Source organism: Centruroides vittatus, unplaced genomic scaffold (assembly GCF_030686945.1).
Source record: "Centruroides vittatus isolate TY-2023 unplaced genomic scaffold, ASM3068694v2 contig_2480, whole genome shotgun sequence".
In the NCBI taxonomy this organism is placed as follows: domain Eukaryota; kingdom Metazoa; phylum Arthropoda; class Arachnida; order Scorpiones; family Buthidae; genus Centruroides; species Centruroides vittatus.
Window position 1 is genome coordinate 308,125 of NW_027121568.1, and position 24,572 is coordinate 332,696.

The 24,572-nt window shown below is 29.4% G+C and overlaps 1 protein-coding gene across 3 annotated transcripts in view; it reads left to right on the forward strand.

The window, feature by feature from the left end:
- The window catches only part of LOC136971370 (cadherin-23-like), a 132,186-nt gene that overhangs the window by 96,801 nt on the left and 10,813 nt on the right, over positions 1–24,572 (forward strand). For all 3 annotated transcript variants that reach the window (XM_067265812.1, XM_067265810.1, XM_067265813.1), the window contains 13 exons: positions 2,360–2,578; positions 2,644–2,960; positions 3,025–3,141; positions 6,983–7,160; positions 7,238–7,458; positions 9,358–9,570; positions 9,654–9,770; positions 10,347–10,455; positions 14,503–14,792; positions 17,279–17,509; positions 18,957–19,048; positions 19,134–19,217; positions 19,297–19,365. In XM_067265812.1, the coding sequence (XP_067121913.1) occupies positions 2,360–2,578; positions 2,644–2,960; positions 3,025–3,141; positions 6,983–7,160; positions 7,238–7,458; positions 9,358–9,570; positions 9,654–9,770; positions 10,347–10,455; positions 14,503–14,792; positions 17,279–17,509; positions 18,957–19,048; positions 19,134–19,217; positions 19,297–19,365 (2,257 nt within the window). The remainder of the gene's footprint in view (positions 1–2,359; positions 2,579–2,643; positions 2,961–3,024; positions 3,142–6,982; positions 7,161–7,237; positions 7,459–9,357; positions 9,571–9,653; positions 9,771–10,346; positions 10,456–14,502; positions 14,793–17,278; positions 17,510–18,956; positions 19,049–19,133; positions 19,218–19,296; positions 19,366–24,572) is intronic.

Below are 24,572 nucleotides of genomic sequence, written 5' to 3' on the forward strand. Positions count from 1 at the left end.
AGAATAAGTTGATTAAGATGACTTGTAATATCAACTGAGAAAGCTAGGTCCTTTATCCATTGTCTATCTTTTAATTCAGCACATTCAGAATTTTTTGTTTCCAAGAAAATTATGATTTTGTCCAGCAATGTGAAGAATCGTTTTAGCACTTTATGACTCGAAAGCCAACGAACTTCCGTACAATATAGTAGATCGGTGTATTCACATTTAATATCTTCCAGAAATGAAGCAAATTGACGATTATTAAGTCCACGTGCTCGAATATAATTTACAATTTTGGTGACTATTTTTAAAACATGTCCGATATTTAAAACTTTGGAGCACAGTACTTGCTGGTGAATAATACAATAAAAAAATATTCAAAATTATTATTACCATGCTGTTTGCATGTTTCTTTTAATCTTGCAACAACTCCTTTAGTAATACTGGTCATGGTAGGTGCACCATCAGTTGCGAGACAAACCAACTTTTCCAATGGTAACTTATACTTCTTCAAAACTTCCATAAGTGCATCAAAAATATCAGCTCCAGTGGTTGCATTATGCGTAGGAATGGTTTCCAAAAGTTCTTCACTTATTTTTAAATTAACATTGCATCCGCGAATAAAAACGGCCAGCTGAGCGATATTTCGAATATCTGTACTTTCATCAATTGCAATAGAGTAGGCTTGAAATGTTGATATTGTTGAATTATGCTGATTTCTCAAATTATTGGCTATTTCATCAACTCTGCTAGCTACAGTTTTTTTTTTTTTTTTTTTTTTTGTGCTGGACATAATACTTCCGCCGCTTTAATTAAGCATTCACTAATAAATTCCCCTTCGGTAAATGGTTTCGATCTGCTTGCAATTAAATGTGATAATATATCACTAACTTTTACAGCAGCTGTATTGTCTTTAACAGATTTAGTGAATACACTTTGTTGTTTTTGAAGGAGTGATTTCAATTCTGACAATTTGTCTTCACGAAGTTTTGCAACATATTGGTCATAGTTTCTTTTATGATTTCTGTCATAGTGCCTTTTAAGATTATATTCCTTAGGAACTGAAATAGAGTTTTTACATATCAAGCATATTTTATTCTTGTTTTGGACACAAAAATATTGCAATTCCCATTCTTCTTGAAAATTACGATGTTCCTCTTCAAGTGACCTTTTCTTACTCATTGTTCTTGAAGTTAGTCAAATTTGAAATACCTTTTTTCAAATTAAACAAAACGTTTATGATAACTATTTGACGTTACATGAACTTACAAGGTTTATGAGATTTACAAATCACAAAAATTACGACGTTTACAAAGTAGATTCACACAAACAGTCAAAGTTCCAAAAGTCACTATTCCCGAACAGATTCATCGAAAAGACACCTTGCAACGTATACTTCGGATACAGTTACTCGGAACACTCCTCCCGTCACTCGTCACGGCAATAGTAGATGAAACACCTTACTGTAGAGCACACAAACATCCGCCTTGAAGTTCTAGCAAAAATTTGACTTTGGCGCCAAAACCTTTCCTTTTATATGGATTGTAGCAATCGCTGATGGACCAATCAGCATGTAGCAGTCTTCCACAACGTCTGCTCTCGTACGATGTTCGCCAGCCAATCATCGTTCGTAGATTCAAAGCCGTGGTCGTTATCCAACCGTCTTTCATAGCGTCGACCAATTTGAATTGGTTGGATGAAATACGGAACGAACAAACACGAAAAGGGCGGGAATCGTACAGTTCAAAAAAGTTCAAACTTTCCAACTTCAAATGTCAAAGCTTGATATTTAAAAATTTTTAAAAAGTCTCGGCGGGCCACGTGTTTGACATGCCTGCTGTATAGTGTTATGGGAGTAAAGAAGGATCTATATACACAATCTTTAATGAGTTTGAAGTTAGTGTATGTGTAACCTGCCTTCTGAATGGCAGTAGATATTATCTGCATTTCTTTACATATAAGGTACTGTGAAGAAGGGTATAAATAAGCCCTGTGTATAAGAGCAGATATAGCATTATTTATATATTTAGTTGGTTAAAATGAATCAGCAGGGATAATGTATGGGTATAAATAAAATTTGTGATGTACTTTGTAACTAATACTTAATGGCATTCTGTAGATAAACAGATTTAAAAAAGCAATATTGTTGTCTTTTTCATCTAAAGTTCTTGTCTTCCATATACCCATCATCTTGATATGATGGATATATGGAAGAAAAGAACAGATTGGTCCTTAGTAAACAAACAAACACATTTAAAATAATGAACTGCTTATTAATCTGTTAACTTTCCCATTAATATCATAAAATATTAAAATTAAATATTATATATAATTCATAAGATATTTTGAGTATATAATTTACAAATTTTTTTATTAGTGCGCTTCAGAATAATAATTGAAGATGTAAATGATAACGATCCATACTTTGTGAACAACAACACATTAGAAGGATATGTTAGTAAAGTTTTTGAAAATGTAAAAAATATTATGCTCCTCACTATTCAAGCAAAAGATATTGATGAAAATCATACAATAGTCTATACCTTAGAAAAAGATAATGATGCTGCCAACTATTTCGATGTGAATGAACAAACAGGTAAAATAAATAAATATGTAACAAAAATTATATTATTTTATTATACAAAATAAAGTGTTTTGCAGGGGAATTGAGAATCATAAAGCCAGCTGACTATGAAGAAATAAAATGGCTGAATGTTACTGTTTTTGCTACAGACAGTGGTGTTCCTTCAAGGAATGCTTCAGCTCTAGTTACTATAGAAATATTAGATGAAAATGATAATACCCCTCAATTCATAGATGCACCTTATACAGCTGAAATAAAAGAACACGAACCAAATGGTACATTTGTTATTAAAATAAATGCTACAGATGCAGATTCAGGAGAAAAAGGAACAGTTTATTTTAAATTATCAGATCTAGACAATGATGATCATTACTTCCAGATGGAGAAAGAAACAGTAGGGATTTAACTTTATAAATTAATGCTATATGATTGATTGTTAAACTATGATTTAATTTCAGGGTAAAATTACTGTTCTCAAGGATTTAGACAGAGAAATACAAGAAATATATACCATCAATGTTCAAGCTTATGATAATCCATTTGATCGTGATGATCAAAATATTAACCTAACACAGGTATTTATAAACTTAAAAACTATTTGTTCTATTCTACTTTTCTTTATTACCCAAAGAAGATAGTTATGTATTATTGTTGAAAGTACTTATAAATGTATTTGTTTTTAAACTCAATATTGTCTTTCTTGCTTCATATCTTAACACCAAGAAGACAGCTTTTTACTTTTATTCATCTATCATCTTAATAATAAATAATAACAATAATTATGAGAAATTAATATAAAATGTCAAAGAATATATTAATTATATTATTGTTATTAGCAGCTATGAATAAAAAATAAGAATTTTTGATTGATTTATATAAATTATATTTTATTAGTGGGTGACCGGTTAATGAACATAATCCATTCCAAGACCACATTCACTGTCTAAATTGTTTTTTTAACTGGTTATCGATTTACCATAGATTTTTGTGGGAATTTGATTAATTCATTCTGGAGCCCCAAAAAATAAAAAAAAAATTATATACTTTCTTACTATGTTTATTTACAAATAATAACAAACTAAAAGCAATCTCTCCATTTTTTCATGGATGGCACATCTTTATTTATCAGATGCGATTTTTGTTACTGTTTTATCTGCTTGAGTAGCTACGATTGTATCTACTGTAGACCTGTTGAAGTCATCTGCCTACAATATCAGACATCTTTTGCCCATAGTCTACCTTGGCTATTATCTCTTGCTTAGTTTTTATAGTGAACACAGTTCTTGACATTCTCCCCTTCTTCAGCCCCTTTTAAAAAACTGATAATATATAAACTACATATTATCAATTTTTTATATAAAAAGTTCAGAAAACACTTATAAAAATTCAGAGAACAGAAATTAGTGCAAAAAAGGTTAAGTACAGGTAACCCTTGTATAACATGGGAGTTACGTTCCAAAAAATTGCCGTGTTATGCGAATCTGTGTTATACAAAACAAAGAACTAGTGCAAAAAGGGAGGTTAGGTTCCGAAAATTAAAAAAACATGCTGTTAAATCCTTCTTTAAATCGGATTTATGATTCACAAAAGGCGGATGCAGGCATCGGGCATACAAAATTACAAATAAAAATAATAATATACTGAATATGATACTGTAAAAATATAAAATATATATAAAATAATTTATATTGTTAATTTAAATTAGTTTAAATAATTGATAGGGGTGCCCCTAGTGGCCATTTTTGGCATACAGTGATAGAATCCAGTTTTTCAGCTTTATATAGTAGATTTTTTTTATGGGTAAAATACTTACTTAAGTAAATATTTTACCAGAGATTATTCATCCTATATGATGATCTCAGCATGAAAATCATCAGCTGGTAACAGTTTTTAATACATTTCATGTTGTACGAGGGTTTTACCAAATTCCCGAACCATGTTAGAGTGAATCCATGCTATAAAAGCACCATGTTATACAGGGGATGTTCCCAATTCTTGAACCATGTTAGAGTGAATCTGTGCTATAGAAGTGCTGTGTTATATGGGGGTTACCTGTATACAACTGTGAAAGTCTCATTCCATAAACTGTATATAGATGCCATTAAAATATAGTTTTACAAATCTTAAAAGCAGCATCGCTTCTTCTTGTGTTTGTTCTGTCAGGTGTTTGTTATCCAAACATGTGTTTGTTGTCTGAACATAAAAAATTTTTTGTGAAAGTGTTTGTTGTCCGATTTATTTGCAGTCCGAACTGTTTGTTAACCAATCACCCTCTGTATTTCTAATGGTTATATGGTAATTTTGAATAACTATAAAATATTATTTTAGACATAAAGAAATTTCTTTGATAAATGTCAGGATTGACCCCTATCGACTTAGAAATTAAACGCATTATTTGGCAGGAAAATCTCGTCACCTTACCATGGCGAGATTATAGTGACTCAGATGTCAACAAAATGATTAGAGTAGGTAAGATTCCCCCCAGTTTGACCTCGATCGATGATATAAAAAAATTTAGCATCGACAAAAATTACCCTTCCGACTTATATTACCACCCCTCCCATCACCTTGCCCCTGACATTTACTTTGAAGATCCAGGTGATCATCCCATGTTTAGGATTTACACTGACAGTTCCAAGATGGGTGATGATGTGGGTGCCGCTTTGGTAGTTTACTCTGACTTAGGCCGCGAGCGTCACAATGCTTTCATCTAGGTACACACTGCTCAAAAGCACAGGTGGAAACTTTAGCTATTTATACGAGCTTAATTCACATTAGGCATAGGAAGGACAAAAGACACTACTTACACTATTGCATTTATTCTAACGGTAGGGTAACTTTACACAGTATTATGAAATCTGATAGCCGCTTAAAACTTCCATCTCATACATCACACTCTCAGACACTTAGACAACAACATTAGAATAGATTTCCAATGGGTCCTGGGTCATGCGTGTATTCTTGGAAACAAGACCACTGACTGCCTTGCCAAACAGGCTGCAAAGTCTTCAGTCACTAGTACCTTCAGTTACATTCCTACCTCATACATCGACAATCATGTCAAGAAGCAAATCTTCATTCTCTGGGACCATGACACCACTGGTAGGCTCACCTACACTTTCATCCCCAAGGTCGACACTACTGCAATTCTTTGCCACTTTTACCCAGTTACACCCTCACTCAGTTACTGTAACTTAAGCAATACTTCCATAGATTTAACCTTGGGGACAATCCATAATGTGATTGTGGTATTCAGGAGGACCAAACACCATTTCACTTAGTTTTTCACTGCAATAGGTACAGTACAATCACATTAGGGATAGTTTAATGAGAGCAGCTATTCTTGAAGAGTACAAGTGGCCTTGCAACCCACACCAACTCATTCACATGTACAATGTTCCATCATCTACTCGCATTCATGTCCCTTAGTGGGGCTCTTGAAAGCACTCACTCCGGGGACACAGATGGCAATTAGCTTTTCCTTGCTTTGTTTCAACTGTTGCTGCCTTTCAACTTTGTATTTTAATTCTTATTTTCTGTCTTCTTTTTCAGTCTAAATTCAGTTAATCCTAGTTGTAAGTTAGATTAGTGACTCAGCTTGGTTTCCGGTTAGGATATGATAGGTTAGCTTTGTTAGCTTTAGTTGTCTGGTTAGGTTCGTCCTAGGTTATGGTAGGTTAGTTTAGTTAGTTAGTAAGTTAATGTTTAAAAAAATTAAATAAATAAAAAAAAAGAAATTTGGGGTCTTGCCTGTTTGTCTCGTCTAGTTTGTCTTTATGTTCATTTCTTTTTCGCACTGTTTGTCTAGCTGTTAAGTAGTATTAAGATTTGCGATCGTGTTCAGTTTTATTAAGTAGATATGTCTTCCTAATAACAGCCACTTGGTACTAACTTCTACACTTAGCTAATCATGGTGGCACTCAATTATTGGTGTTCGCTACACCAGGTTTTCTTTTAGACCCTTTGGGGACAACGGCCTTGCAGCCTAAAAACTGCACAGCAACATCAAACATAGAGCATACTGTAGCCATATGTACACTATTCAGAGGGATCCTACCTTTCTCTACTGTCTATCTCCTCTCCCTCCTTCTTCCCCTACCCTTTCTCTTACCCTCTTTTCTGTTGACTGAACACCTCGTATACAGCCGATGTCTTTCTTGTGTGTATATATATCAATGTCTAAGACTACTTTGAATTTGTAGTTGGATAGAAGGATCGATGTATTTACAACCTATTTAACTAAATTGAATGAAAAGATTTTTCAAGTTTAAAAGTTCTATATCATATTCATTCATGTAAAAATTCTATTACTGCATTTATATTTGATGATTTGTAAAGAACTTTAAATATATATGCAATATGCAACCTTATATACTTAATACTTTTATGAAAATTAATTGATTGATTCTATTTTAGGTAAAAATAACATTAATTGATATCAATGATAATAAGCCTGAAATAAAATCAAATGAAGGATGCTGGAGAATCCCAGAAACTCATGGCATTAAAGAAGATATAGGAATTATTACAGCAACAGATAGAGATAAAGAAGGAACACCTAATTCAAAAATTGAATTTTTTATAATTAATTCAGGTAATAATATTGAAATTACAATAATTAAAATTTCTATAAAACACTGATTAAAAATACAAATTTTGTAATTTTAACAGAATATTTTGATATAACATTAAATGGTACATTGTTTGTAAAATCATCTCTTGAAAATCTTCATGAGGAATTTAGTATAGAAGTTATGGCAAAGGATAAGGGTGAACCACCTCTAAATAGTACACAAGAATTTTGTGTCTTTGTTTATGATATGAATACATATAAACCAGAATTTACAAATCCACAGCCTAATGAATTTCCTAAGAAAGTATATACATCAGAGGTAAAAAATTTGTTACATAGAAATAGACTGAATAGATTATGTTAAAATACTGTAAAGCTATATAGATTGAGTTTTTATAACTTGTGTAATTGATCCTAATTTTTAAAATTAAATTCATTTTCTAATGTAAAATAGTTGAATACTTTTTTATCATTAAAATATAATTTTTACTTTTGGAAATATAATCTAAATTGCTATTCAATACATGTTTTATCAAACAGGATTTAAAACTTATAAAAATATTTGTAACATACAATAGCATAACTATATGAGGTAAATGGGGCATGTGCGTTGGTACTGAAATGTGATTACAGGACATGGCAGGATGATTTTCTGAGACTCAGAGAGTCAATTCTCATTTTTTTATAATCTGAATTTATTTTTAAAAATATGTTGTTTTATATTTCTAGATCTTATATATTATTAAATATATATTTTATATTTTATTATATTTTTATTTATATTATTTTTACATTCTATATTTTTTATATCATACATGTTTGTAAGAAGGACCATTAACTGGTATATTCTTTTATTCAAGGGCACATCCAAATTGATTTGTGGAGGGTCCTCAATTTGTAATTTGCCTGAGTTAATTTGTTTGCCATTTAGTATATTTTTTCTAAAATGAGACGGCATTATTTCTACTGTAACTTTGAAAGATATAATGACGTTATATGACTATGTTCAAGTTTTTTATGTTCACATTCGATGAACATGAATCCATTCTGAATAAGCACATGTATACAAGATTATCTTTAAAAATGGCATCTCATAGTAGAAACTAAATATTTTAACATGTTTGTCTAGATATTAAATAATTTATTTATAAAATTGGTGAGTTTTTATTTGTTAAATAACTTTAAAAAATTTTTTTGTTAGTATTAGGTTTAGTTAAACAAAAACTTGGCCAGTTGTAGCATAACTTAGCCTTGAACAAGTTAAACTTTACATTAACAAACTACCTATAAACTTCCTTACTCACCAGACCTCACTCCTGCAGACTATTGTTTTTACAAAAATGAAAATTTTACTGAAAGGGTCACAGATTCAAATCATCAGAAGAGATGAAAAGTACTGTGACAGTTTAAGACGTTAACACAGAATTGACAACAAGATTATTTTAACATTAATAAGCTTCTTAAAACTGGAGTAAAGTGTAATTTAAAGAGTTCTAGCCTGTTCCAGCAACAATTTTTTATTTATCAAACATTTACACTTATCATAGTAGCCATTCTCAGGATCAAATATGATTTTAATAAGTGGTACAGATGGTGGGAGAACTTTGCACGTGCAGAAAATGCTTATTTTAAAGGTGGATAAGGAAATTTAACACTGCAAATTTTTCAAATTGTTAAATATTGAATAAAAATGAATATTCATCAAAAAATAGTTAATATTGTATTTTTGATATTTTAATACAGTTTGAGATTATTTAATTTATCACTTAAAACATTCGATTATTAACAGTTGTTTTGAAATTTATAGAAAATTAAGAATTATACTTCTAAAAAGATTTTGTTATATTATGTAGTTGTCAACATTCTACATCAGTTCAATGTTGTATGGTATTGCACATGTGTATTTTTAAACTTTTTGAATGTTGGATCTGTTTGATTCAATTTAAAAATATATTCTGTCAGTTATATTCAAGAATATCTGATGATGATTGTTGTAGACGAAAGAAAATGTTCATAGAATTATGTAGTTATTACATGCAACATATTTAAGTATGCTTTGCAACCTAGATTAAAAATTATTAAAATGACCAAATAAAATAAATAAATATATAAATTATTCTGTTAATTAAAATGTAATTAAATAATCTAAGTCTTTATAGAAAATATTGAGTAATTTATTTTCAGATTCATATTATTTTAATAATTTATTTAAATATAGGATTCAGATGAAATTATTTCCAAAGGTAGAAAACTTATACAAATACAAGCAACAGATAAAGATAATGATAAGACAACGAATGGGAATGTCAGTTACACAATCATTCAAGATGATCCGATTACAAAAAAATATACAGAAGCTTTTAAAATTGATCCAGATGGTATAATTTCAGTTAATACAAAACTTAAAAAATCCGAAAAAGACTTTTATGAGGTAGTATAAATATAATTATAAACTATTTCAATTACTACATTTATATATTTTTCAAAATAATTTATGTTTTCTTTTTTTAATAGATCATTGTAAAAGCTTGTGATAACGGCAAACCTAAATATTGTGCTGATGTAAATGCAATTATTCATGTTTATGTAACAAATGAAATAGACGATAAACCTAAATTTAATGAAAGAGAGGTAAATTATTCTTAATGATTTCAAACATAATTCATTTAAACTTTAATAGAATAATTTATCAATTGAATAAGTATTATTTGAAAAAAAGTTTTTATTTATTACTGATAATATTGATTTCCTAACATAATATTTCTGTTTTTAATTTAAATTAAAATGAAATATCTAATTAAAATATGACATATTAATATATTTTATTGTTTTAATACTTTTTACACAATTACTGTTTTTATTATCTAAAATAAATTCTAAGTAAAGGAAACTTTTTAATGAATAATATAATGAATGAGAAAATTTAAATAAGTTTAAGCTGAAATTCCAAGTAAAAAATGTTAAATTAATTATTAATTTGAATTATAAATAATAAAGTAAAATTTCATTAACAAATTAAAAGAATAAACACAATATTAAATCATTTATTAATTCATATTAAAATTGTCAAACATTATACTTTATTCAAATTTTAATAATGTTATCATATTTACTTGAATATAAGTCATAAAGAAAATATTTAATTTACTAAATTGGTTATTGTGACATTAATTGAATTAAAATTAAACTCTTCATTTGTTTCATCAGATTCATGCCAATTTCACTGAACATTCAATAATAGGAGAAGAACAATTTACAATACCCGAAGCTATTTTGATTGATGACGATAACATCACTATTTGTTATTTTATTGTGGGTAAGTTATTTTTCATTTTTGGAAATTTACAAAATTCATTAAAATAAAATTCTATGTTATAACTTATAATTAAAATGTATAAACTAGATTTAACTGTAATGAATTAATTAAGTTAAATATAAATAGTTACATAAAATTCAATAATTTAATGCTTTTCAAATTATAAAAGCTGAAAAATATTTAAAAACCTAAAATAAGTCAAGTCCGCATAAGTCGTCACCCAGATAACTGGACACTCGTCAGTTACGTAGTCAATTTTTTGTAGTCCTGGCCGACTTACATAGGCATTAATGTTATTAATGTTCAAAAACTCGGTTTACTCGACATCATTTAACTCGTCACCACTGAATAAATCGACATACTTTTTCTGTTTCACACTTTTTAGACGTCTGATAAGTCAACTCCCCTCCTGAAAAAAATGAGTTTACACCGTACAATAAGCTGTGTGGTGTGAACTCATTTTTTAGGGAAAGAGTCGACTTATCAGAATTCTAAAAAGTGTGAAACAGAAAAAATATGTTGATTTATCCAGTGGTGACAAGTTAAATGATGTTGAGTAAACTGAGTTTTTTAACATTAATAACATTAATGCCTATGTAAGTCGGCCGGGACCACAAAAAACTGACTACGTAACCGACGAGTGACGAGTTATCCAGGTGATGACTTATGCAAACTCGACTGTATATCTATAGTATAAATTATATTAAAGTTTTCTGGGATATTTCATGCAGATATCTTATAACTATATTAATAAATTCTTTATTCTTTTACAATATTACTGGTGATGTCATTTAGACAATGGTTGCTACTCTCCATACAACAATGAAACAAAAGACCCAGTAAAATAAATTAAAAAAATTTGACAAATATTTTATTATATTATAAAAATTTGTCACTAGAGGAAGGCACCATCTCTTATTTAATAAGAGATGGTGCCTAACACTGCTCTCTAGTGACAAATTATTTAGTAATTAAATATAATCACAGAAAAGTAGCTCGATGTAATCCGGTGGTTGTTTGGCTTTACAAACTTATCAAGTTTCATTATGTTTGTTTATGTATATTGTTGTTATGTAATGCTGTTTGTGTATTGTATCTGTATTTAGGAATTTCCTAACTATATGGTAGTGTTAAGTATTTCAGATTGTAATACCAAAGGAATTTTATCAATATTGGTATATCAGCAAAGTAAGCTCTCAATCTCAATACTGGAATACTAGTATTGAACTGCTATTTGAATTTTTTGTATATTTTTATTCAACCCAAATGAAACTTTTATTAAAAACTAATAAATAAAGTACAAGGCATCTAAGTATTAAATACAGCGATTAATAAAATATTAATACCTTTTTCTATTGAGATAAATTATTCAAAAACCATTGTCAAAATTTAACAATTCTAGTTAAGTTGTTTTTTTGGCTTGCATTGACTTAATTCTTTTTAGAATGAATATCAAAAATATATATAATGAATAAAGAATATTGTTTCCAAGACAAAATCTTATTTTCATACAAGGATCTTTTCACCTTGATACTAATAGGAAGAATAGAAAGTAAATATTTATATGTGATGAGTTGTAAATGAACTTTCTAGGACCCCACTTTTGAATAGGATTACTTTTCTTTTTAGGATGGCCTCCTTTTGTTGTGTCTGGGCATTTCTTCCCATTCTTTTTGCCGAGAAGGCACTAAGAGGACCTTTTTAATCATAATTCATCCTGAGTTTTGGCCAGGTCCACAATGGAGGTGGATGTGTGGTGAGGGACAGGTCCTTTTCTGATCAAAACCTTTTGCTCTGTAACAGTGAAATTTGGATATTTTTGTGAAAATATGTCATGTATCTGTCTATATACTACCATATCTATTTACAGTTTAGTAATAGTTTAGTAGGTAGAGAGACCTTGAGTTCATTTCATCTGTTGGCATGGTTTTCTGACCTTGATGGACAATGACACCAGACATGGAAGCGTATTGGTTGGCTATCAATTGTTAGTGAGTGAAGTGGCAAAGGTTTTTTTGATGCAGTAGTCATACTTAGGCCAGTGCTGCATTCACTATGGGGCCAAAGGACACTGTTGCAGATTTTTTTTAATGTGAGTCTCTGCCTAATTCATATGTGAACTTTGTTAATCTGAATGACATCCAAACTGATATGCTGAGAACATGTTACAACCATGTCTTTTTTCTCACAGAAGTTAGTGTGCTTATAGAAAGCCAGGTATTTATAAATCCCTAACATGGGAAACAAATGCTGTTCAGCAACTTCTCATTCAGATCAGATGCTCTTCTTGTGGGTCATTTTTTTTCTTCACTTTCCCCATAGACTTTACTGGCATGGATGGTCCTATTGGAAGCTTATGCTCTTGCTGGCTCTACTTTATGGTTCATTGGAACTACTGAATTCTCTCATCTCAAGAAGGTGCTAACTAGCAAAATAATTATTATTATTGTCACATGTTAGTGTCAGTTAGACGAGTGGCCTGACTGCTAATAGATGGCACTGAGCCTAGTCTACTGCACGTGGAACATATCCTTTGTCTACCTCACTGCCAGAACCACTTTTTGTGTTAGACCTTGTGCTAGTCACTTGTGTAGGTACTGTAATACCTCAACTTACGCTACTCCGACTTGCGCGAACCCGGAGTTATGCGATTTTTAAATCTTGTCTATTCGTCTTTTGTTTGAGCGCCACACAACTCTTGATTACTCACTCCCCCTCCTACACTTGTTCAGATTACATGTTCAGACGTGTCGCTGATTTATATAACAATAATTTTATTGTTATATAAACGAAACCAAAAGAAATTTTATAATTTTGCAACTTCAGTAAATTTATACTTAGCATTGTTAGAAATGCCAGCACCCCTACAAGAATATTGGTAAGTTACCAAAAATTTGACATTATATTGTCTGTGTTTCATATAGTTAGTGTGGCTTTATATTATAATAGTTTTATAGTGTAATGTCTAGGAAGTATCGAAAGTACTCCAGACAATAAGTTGGGTAAAATGTATACGTGAGGACTTTACATAGAAACACCTTGACTTTCAATTGACAAAGGTTTAATAATAGACAAATATATCAAAACTTACACTACTTACTACCAGATACAACTAACAATACTCGCGACAATTAATAGATCCTATACGAAGAGCCAATCGTGTGATCTAAATAATAATTAATTTACAATATAATTTACAGATGAAGGTCGCTCGCTGAATCTCTATAGTATGAGAACAAATTCTCTTTTTAGGGGGTCCAAGAATCCACTCTGAACAGTCTTGGCCACATGGTTCACTGATGAGCTCAGAGAACGATAATATTAGTCTTATCCGGTTATACACCCCAAACACTCAGTCTAATGTTAATGATAATTTATCATGATGTATAACTTACTACGATGCGATCCAATTGCTTCTCAAGTGGTTTGCTACCAGTTGTCCAAACTGGGTTGTGTCCTTCTTTCTTCCTACTTCACTTCCCACTTCAAACAAGTCTCTGTACGTCTGACCCAAGTCCCGGTTAGGAAAAAGATAGTTCATCTGCACATGGGATGTCAATTTATACATCCTGCCATCATACTACATCACTCCCTTCATGTAGTCATCATACAACCAATTGTTGCACAGCAGACGATACCACCCCAAAAAGGTGGTTCTACCCGAACGAAAATATTAACATTTCAACAATTACAATTTCAGGCACGGACTAACAAAACATATTACTCAAAGGACATAAACATATACAAAAGTCATATGAAAAATTGTATATAGTGATGCAGCACTACAATAGTTTTTGTTCCCTTCTGTCAAAAAGTTCAGGTCATTTATTAAATAATCACACTAAACTGAAAACTCTGAAATAAAAGTCTGTGCATTTTGAAAATTTGAACTGTATAAAAAATTTATTGAAAATAATGATTGTATTATGATTAATAATTTCCAATTATATTGTAATTAAAAACAATTTAATTAAATATTTTAAATAATTATATAAATGATTAATTTCTGTAAAATAATTAATAGTTTGATTTACATTTTGAATGAAGGGGGAAATGCATCGCTCTTTCATCTTGACAAAAATACAAGAATATTAACCATAGCCAAGGAGTTGGATAGAGAAGAAAGTCCATTTCATTATATAATTGTCAAGGCTCAAATTGAATGCTCTAGAAAACCACATCATATTGATGAATTTAAGATAAATCAACCTGATTTAATCAACATAACAATTCGTGTACTAGATATTAATGATAATGCTCCAGAATTTATTAAACCAAACTTTACTGGTGGTGTAAAAGCTAAAGACAGGAAAGGAAAAAATATTCTTACCATTACTGTAAGTAGTGAAATCTTAAAAATATCATAATTAATCAATATTTATTAATGTTTGTGATTCATTTTGTGAACAGATGAAATAAAATCTAGAAAATTTCATCAGATATAAATTCTTTAAAAAGTTAAGAATTATAAAAAATATATTAAAAATTAAGAAATCAACTTTTCCTTGTAGGTTTCTTGACTATTTATTAAATGGTCTAGAACTTTAATTGCATTTTATATAATTTAAAAAAATATGCCACTTTCTACATAAACAAATCTCATTAATGTATTATAAGTAACAGAACGTTTTTGTAGGTTCTTTGCCGAGTTCAGCTAAAATGATATGTATTCCCAGTGGATGGTGGTAACCAGTTAATAATTCACAATTTGAATAATATAAAAAATTTAGTATAAAAATAGATGAAAGGAGTAAAAAGATTTCTAAAAATTGATTATCTTTATTTTTTTAAATATTAAGATTGAAGATAATTCATTAAATATTATTATTAGGAAAAATATACTATAAAAAAATAGCATTAATATTTTAAAACATTATGTAAATGGCTAAGAAGCATATTAATGGAATATGCTTGTCTTCATTGTCTTCATTATTACTTTTTAAAGTAAGGTATATCTGTCTGATAAAATTTATTGACATTTAAAAAAAAATTATATTTGAAAGCTTTGTGCATTTTTTAAAAATGATAATCGATCAATTTTTTGTATTTGTATAAATTCCGTTTTATTAAATTACAAATTCTTCATGTCTTTTATCAAGCTATAATAAGTTTAATTTGATACCAAAAGTTTATAACTATAATAGAAAAAAAGATCTAAATGTGCAATCTATTTCAGGTTATTACAGTACTTTCATATTTAAGAAGTTATAATTCAGAGATAGAATAGTAAATTTTTTTTATTTTGAATTATAATGTTTTATGATTAACAGTTTTCTGGCTTGGATATTTTAATTAATTTCAAATACAGTGTATGGTTTATTGTATTTATAAAATTGATAAAAATCTGTTACTGTTGTATAAAGTAAATGTTTCTCTCTCTTAAAAATACCTATGCACATTTTATTATACGTCTTATTAAATCCTTATATAACATTTCTTTCTTAATTTATATTTCTAATTTGGTAGAATTAAAAAATATAAAATTATTAAAATTATGACTCAAAATTTTGGAAATTTTTCTAATAAAAATTATTTTTATTCAGTAAATTTTACAATATTTTAAATACTGGTAAATCATATAACTCCATAGTTTAAAATGAACCAAAAGTATCATTTTACAGTTATAGGAGTTAACAAAAAAGCTTTTATCTTGGATTAACATTTTTGGAATCTGCAGTTCCATCTTAAAATCTATTATATTCTGACAAAACAAACACACTAACATTAGAACATTCTAATATTCAAATCATTTGTTACTTGGGTAGTGAGAGACAATTGAGTTTTAATTTAAAATAAATTTAAATTTTCAAACATTAACACATTTGAAAATTAGAAAACTAAGCGCACAACTTTATCTAACATGATATAACATAAACTCGAAAATAACTACACTTCAAGAACTATGTAAAATTAAATACTATCCATTGAAGTCATCTTCATGTTTACAAGTATAATGAATCCATGGATCCATACCATATCCCTTTTTCTATTTTTCGCTACAAGATTTTGTGGCATTGCAATCAATAATGCTTCTATAAGAGTTTTCTTAGCATGGCCATTCTAATATCTAGATATATCATACTTGCCTGGTCTCTGACTTTCAGACATAAAGCATTCCAAAACTGTATATAAAAGCTGAATTTCCAAAATGCAAATCATAGAATTGGCAGGGCCGGATTTACATAAGGGCATTTGGGGCCTGTGCCCAGAGCCCCCACAAAATAGGGGCCCCCACAAAACTAAAACTTTTCTATTACCGCAACAGCCTAGTGTGGCCTAATCATGAGGGCAACAGGCAGAGAAAACCAAACCCGAGAAAAAGTCTATGAAACATTGGAAAATTTTGGGAAAAAATTTCACATAGGTATTTTTCAGTTAAATTAAAATAATTAGTTTTACACAATAAAATATATGTATGTTTACAATAACCTTATTTTAAAATGAAATTTACAACTTCCTAGTTGAAATCTAATTGAAAGTACAGTATTTTGTATAAATTTTCTAAATCATCAAATTTGCCTACTCTTAAAGGGGGGATCCCCACCGAATTTGTGCCCAGGGCCCCTGGATTGGTAAATCCGGCCCTGAGAATTGGTATTGTAAAGGAACTAAAATATTCTTAGTGTACTAAAATAAAAGTCATAAAAGTTATGATGAAAAGTAAAAAACCTTTTTGTATGCATAATATAGTACATTCTTGATTTTAATATATTTAAATTTATTAATATATAATGTATACATTTTTAAAATGATCTATATAATATTTTAACAACTTTATGTGGTAAAAATTATAGTAAATGTATTCACAGATAAATTTTTCCAGGCCACAGATAAAGATGAAGGTGAAAATGCCATTGTTACATATCATGTAATAAGTGACATTAAAGTTACTAAAGGTGAAAAATTAGATGGAATACGCAATTATTTCCTGTTAAATGAAACAACTGGAAAATTAGCACTTGCTTTCCAGCCAACTTTTGAAATGAAAGGACAGTTTTCTTTCAATGTCATGGCTAAAGATAAAGACAGTTTAAATGATACAGCAAAAGTTTTAGTAAGATACTTATTATATAATTTTTTATTTAAGTAATTAAATTTTGATATTCTAAAAGAATTTATTTGTTTTACATAATTAATATATCGAGATTAATTTGTTAAAATATTAAATTTAAAATATAAAAAATAAAAAGAATTCTTTATATCTTAAGCAATTTTATAGCTTAAAATTATGAATATAAAAATGATATGATTTATTAATGTTAAGTTATGCTTATAGTGTTTAGCTGTTATAGTGTTATAAGTGATTTTAATTTATAGTATTAATAGTAAAACTAATTATCATAAGACAATGGTCAGATGGCTGAGGTGGTTAGTTTAGCCTCTCACTCTGGGAGATGCAAAATCAAATCCATGCAAATAAAAAAACTCCAGTAATTTTTCATGGGAAGTAAGTCCCAGATATGTCAGGCCCTATCACTCACCATTGAGTTGCCCCATTGTGGGACTGGCCAAATCCTTAATGGATATGGATAAAGGTCTTTTTTAATGCCTAAAGGGTGGAAAGAGTAAAAACAAATTACAATAAGACTGTATTTATCAAATTAAAACTATTAAAGGTGACAAAAATTTATAATAAATTTCGCCTCAACATCATTTTGCATGGGGAGTATGTCTTAGATATGTCAAGCCCCATTTGGCTGCCCCTATTATAGGCTTGGTCAAACTTATGACAGGCTTTGAAAACGATCCTTAATGTCCACATACAAGAACATTGCCCTGGTATTTTTTTTAAGCAGGGTAATGCCCTTGTATTTTGTGAATATCTAGATTTACAATGCAATACTAGATTTACAATGCAATATCTAGATTTACAATGCAAAATTATATATGATATATAGTAAATTCATAAATATTAAAGAGTTCTTTTTAACATTTATGAGAAATTGTTTTCTCTTGTTTTGGAACCATATTGGTTTTTATTAATTGCTGTGTTGTGAAACAGTGCCAGACACTAGATTCACATTTCAGTTCATCAGTTAGGGAACAGATACACAAGAGGCTGCAGGGGCTTAAGCTCTCTCCATTGACACAAATTAAAATTTATTTCTTCTAACTTCAAAACATTGTTTTTAAAAACATTTATATGGCAAATATGCACATAAATAAAAGGTACTTATAATTATTCAAATATTTTTAATTTTTTAGTTAATTTTTTGATTTACAGCACTCAATTTTCAACAACATGCATTTTGAGCTTTATCACTCCTCAACAGTTACCACTATTAAAAGGATTTAGTCATTTATTTAAAAAATTTTTATCCTTAACTAATTTAGGAAAAAGTACATTTCCTATTGAAGTACTGTACATTGAGGTTTGACTGTATATTTATTCAAACTATATTAAAGATTACTTATTATTGTTTTATTTTAAATATCTTTTAATCATAAATATTTAAAATATGTATTATAGTTAATTTTAATCCTATTTTAATTTATTTTAGATTTATTTGATGAGAGAAGATCAACAAATTAAAATTTGGTTTAGCAAAAATGTTAATCAATTCACACAAGAAGATCAAATCAATTTACAAGAGTAATAATGATGATGAAATTTGTTATGATTATTTTTTTTATGAATTTCGTTTAAATTTATTTATTCGTTCTTATTTTCCAAATAGAATTTTACAGTCATCTACGCAATTTATTGTTAACATTGATGATGTTTCTGCTTATTCTGGTAATGATTTACGGTACAAAGACTTGTGAGTGTATACTTTAATAGCTTTTCTTGTAGTAATTTCAAAAAATTATCTAATTATTTTTTTGACTTTTTATTAACAGTACCGAAGTATTAATGCATTTAGTTAATCCGAAATCAAATGAAGTCATAGAAGCAAATGAAGCAATAAGGTTAGTATATCTTTTAAATACAAATTTTTTAATATGAAACTATGAGTATAATTTTATCTCTACACAGGACTTATCACACACTATTGACATAGTCGGTAGACATGGGTTTATTATGACGACGGTATGCATTTCGGACAAGTTTTCTGTCCCTCTTCGGCTGTATTTGTTACAATTTGGTGGTTATACAGGCATCTACAAAAATACAAGCGGTTTTTCATTACAAACATTTAGGTTTTGGATTAAAATAGTACAAAATTACATTTTTATACATACATAAATAAGAACACTATTTTGTTGCTGATGTGTGGATGACCTCATTTTCAGTATTTTTTACAGATGACATTATGTTTATAGTACAAATAGCAACCAGAGATTATAATTGTTGCTAACAAAACATATTGTGGAGTAAATACTATGGTAAACAAATGTAATACAAAGCTATAAGCAAGATGACAGTTAAAAAGTATGAGCTATTTTAAGAAAAGATACATACGTTTTAGCAGACAGTCAGCTCGTACAAACAATGTTCTCTACTACAGGGTGGTATCTGGTGTTAATGATATAATTTTTACCTGCTAGCTAATAGGTTTCAGATGTTTAAGGCGTCAGATGGGATCTAGCTGTACTCAGTGGCGTAGCGTGGGTGTCAGCTGCCTGGGTCGGAGGAAAATTTTGGCGCCCCCTTATTTAGGTACAAGTAATGAACAATTCCGTACTCATTTCAATCGGTCTGAATCATAGGTGCGACAAAAATATGAAATGAAATGGTTCAAATTTTTACAAGATATTATTATTATTTATTGTGAAATTTTGCCGCCCGGGGCGGACCGCCCCTGCCACCCCCACTATGCTACACCATTGGCTGTACTCCAGTGTTTTTGTTTAGTCTTATGTTATCATGGATTTTGATAAATTCTTAGTGTTCATATGATTTGCTTTTGGTAGTATTTCTTTTGGTTTTTAATATTTTTAATGAACTTTTATTAATATTGCAATTATGGAATATACAGTGTTTAGTGGTGGTGGAGTTTTTAAGGTTGTATTTTATTCCATTGATATGCTCCTTAAAGCATATTTTTAACTTTCTTTTGGTTTCACCAATGTAAGTGTGGTTACAACTACAGGAAAATTTATAAACCACATTGTTTTTTTTCAGGAATGTTGATAATAGTTTTATTGTTGCTTAATCTTTTTTGGATTGTGTTGGGGTGGGCTAGAACAATACGTATATTAAATTGTTTGAATTTATTTTGGATCATTTTGAAAACGTTTTTGACATACAGAACCTTACAGGATTTTGTTGGTGAATTAATGTTTGGGGCTATGTCTAGTATTGTATTTTCTAAATTACCAAGCCATTTTAATAAGGTGGTTTTGGGACAGAGATGGCCACACTGTGGCACGGCAGAGTTTTAACAGTGGCACGCAAAAACTTATTGAAAAATTTAAAAATTTGATAAAATAATAATGTCATCTTCAGGAACTTTGTCAAAATTCATAAAAACCCTACTCATCTGCTACTGAATACAACAGTGCTGGAAACTGGCACTGTTTGACACCAGTATAATATGCAAAGAATAATGTGCATGCTAGTTCTAAACCAGTTAGGGACTTGTGTAGGAGCAACTTAAATTAAGAAATGAAATAACTTAGTTTTAAAGAGCTGAGAAGCAAAAAAATAATTAAAAAAAAAAAAAGTTGACAGGTTGCGACATATGTCGGCGTAAGATGGTGAATTAAGTTTCGGTGAGAGTGTGAAGTCTTTCGCTGTTAAAATAAAGTAAATTTGTAAAAATATTTGCTATTACTTTGTTTCATCATAATTTCACAATTTCTATGAAATCCCGGACAAAATTAATAGTTTACCTGGACAATGAATCAAAAACCGGACAGGTGGCAACACTAGTTGATTTTAAACTGCCAAGAAAGACGTTAAGCTTTTTTAAAACTGTTTCTAGATTTTGGCATTGAGTGTCATTATTTTAAAAATTTTATTTTCACTATGTCCACGAGTAAACCTTCAACATCGAAAAGAAAATATGAAGAGGATATTGCAATTCATGATTTTAAAACTGTCTGGGAAGAACAATTTTTGTTTACACATCAAAATACTTCCAAGCCTGTTTGTTTGATATGTGGAATTTGTGTAGCAGTACCGAATAAATTAAACCTGAACCGACATTTCAAACAACTGCATAGTGATTTCAACAGCAAATATCCTGTCAGATCACACTTTCAAATGGAATTTATCAATAAAAAAAAGAAATCTTTAGCCAACCAACAATCCTTGTTCCAGAAAAGAAATGATGAAATGGAAACTATGGTGAAGGCTTCTTATAAACTTTCTCTCTTGTTAGCCTGCAAGAAAAACCCTATTCTGACGGAGAGGCGATAATAAACAATAGCCTTTTAATATTTGCCCAAAATGTCGGTGATATAAACGTCAAAAATATGGTTGATAAAATAGTTTTGTCTAGAAATATAGTCATGCATCGCATAGATGACATGGGCCAGGATGTTGGCACACAAATTGTCTCTGTACTACAATATTGCAAATACTTTTCATTAACTTTGGATGAAAGCCATGACATCACAGACAATGCGCACTTAAGCATATTTGTGCATTACACGAATGATAATTTTGATATTGTGGAAGGACTTCTTGATTTGCACCAACTAGTTTTAACTACAGGTGAGGACATTTTTAAAAAATTTAAAAATGTAATTGAAATTAACAAAGTAGAGTGGACAAAATTAGATAGTGTTTGTACAGATGGAGCGCCTTGCATGGTTGGCAGGATAAAAAGGTTTTGTTACATTGCTTGAAAATTATTTGGGAAGAAAAGTTTTTAAGTATTATTGTATTATCCATCAAGAAGCTCTTTGTGCCAAGGATTTAAGCCTGTCTTCTGTTGTTGACCCTGTAGCGCGCTGTATCAACAAAATACGATCTCAAGCTCCGAATCGACGACAATTTTGTGAGCTTTTCCTGGAAGAAACGGAAGAGGATGGCGAGTTACTCCTTCATTGTAGTGTGCGCTGGCTCTCCAAAGGAAGTGCACTCATGAGATTTTTGAATTTGAGGGAGTGTGTTTTAAAATATCTTCTGGAAGAAAACAATGAACTGCCCAGTGAGTGCTTGCTACTCAAGAATGAAGATTGGCTATGGGATTTAGCTTTTCTCACCGATATTATGGGACATTTAAATAATTTAAATTTAAGATTACAGGGAAAAGATTGTATTTTTCCTACTCTAGTTGGTCATATATTTTCTTTTGTGAACAAACTTTTGCTTTTTTGTCTAGATTTTGGAGAAAAAAGATTAACACATTCCACATTAATGCAGGAACTAGCTACCAAAGACAAAAATGCTCTGAACTATGATAGATTTAAAAATTTAATATCCATTTTGCAGGATTCATTCGGTGCTAGGTTTGTTGATTTTTATAATAAAAAAAAAATGCTGCTCTTTTCACAAATCTTTTTTCAATTTCTCTGCAAGACGTTAATTGTTACCCACCTGAAATCCAAACCAAAATTATCGACCTACAGCACCATACTACACTGAAAAGCAAATATAAGGAACTTATTTCAACTGCAAGTGATCCGAATTATATTGAATTTTGGAAATTTGTACCAACAAGCAATTTTCCAAATTTACACGTTTTCTCTGTCAGATATTATTGTAGGTTTGGATCAACATACATTTGTGAACAACTGTTTTCTATTATGAACACAATAAAATCAAAATACCATTCAAGATTAACAGATATGCACTTAAAACACCTAATCTTGTTAGCATCTTCAAGAACTAATCCTAATATAGATGACTTGGTAAAAAAACTATAAATTCAAAAGCCACATCAATAAGTAATGACTATTTAACAATTATTTAAAATTAAATGTTTCGAGTTATTCATTTTTATTTTATACATAACCTAACTGATTGAATCTTTAAAAATGTTTATTAACAATAAAACCTAAGTTTGTACTTTTGTTTCATTTATTACATTATTTTTTAATCCACTACTCAAACTTACAAAAAAAAAAATCCCCCATAATCAGCCTATAAATAACATTTATTCACCTTTTTATATTTTTTAGTACGTTGGAAAAGTTGGAAGTGGCACTCTTCCCAAAAAGATTGGCCACCCCTGTTTTGGAATAATTATTTAACAAAAATAGTTTGATAATTTCATTGATTTTTGGATTTTTGATCTAATATATCAGTAGTTCTATTTTTTATTTTGTTGATAAACAAGTTGAATGTGTTTTTATTAAATGTATAAAGGGGTGTCAGAATTGTAATCTATAACTTAAAATGTATATGAAACGATTGTAAAAATACAATAAATTAAAACAGTCATATTACATAGACCTAACTTTACTTATAAACATATTATTAAAAAGTTAACTTGGTATAAAAAATGTTAATTTTAAAATAATTCTATTAACTTATTAAAATAATTATACTGGTGTGTTATTACTAAAATTACAATGCATATAAACAAGTGTGTCGTGTGGAATTCTAACATGGATAAACATCTTGGAATCATTCTTCAAAGAATGAAATCTATTTTTCTTATACTATTGTTAAAATGTAATTGTATAATTATCAATGATACAATTAGTTTTAGATGATTACTGCAACCTTAAAGAGAGTGATGAATGAAAAATTATATTGATTGTTACAGATTCTTTTTTTGTAACATATATTTGCATAAATTGTTTCATCATCATAAAACAAATTTTGAAATTTTTTTTTATTTTCCTAAATTAAAAAGTCTATAAATACAGTATTTGTAAAAGTAATTTATGCATTTTTCTAAAAAATACAATATTTAGTTTATAATTAATTTTCAGATTTTTTATCTTTCAAAATTTATCCTTAAATTAATCATTTCGAATTAAAAATTCTTAGGTATTTTGCTAATAACATGATTGTAAAATATTATTTTGGGAGTGGAGAGAAACGTTGTCTTGTGGTTTGTTAAATTTGACTCGAGTGTGGGCCAGTTATAAACTACTTACAGCTGCAGAAAAATATCAATAAGCAAACAAGTAAACACATGGGAGGATAACTGCCCAAATTTGAGTCAAGTGTACATAAAAGAAAGCTTTGTACTTAAAAGTTGTGAAATTTTGTATGAAGGATTTCCCAAATTCTCAATGTTAAAGAAAAACTGGAAACCGTATGGTATGAGGAT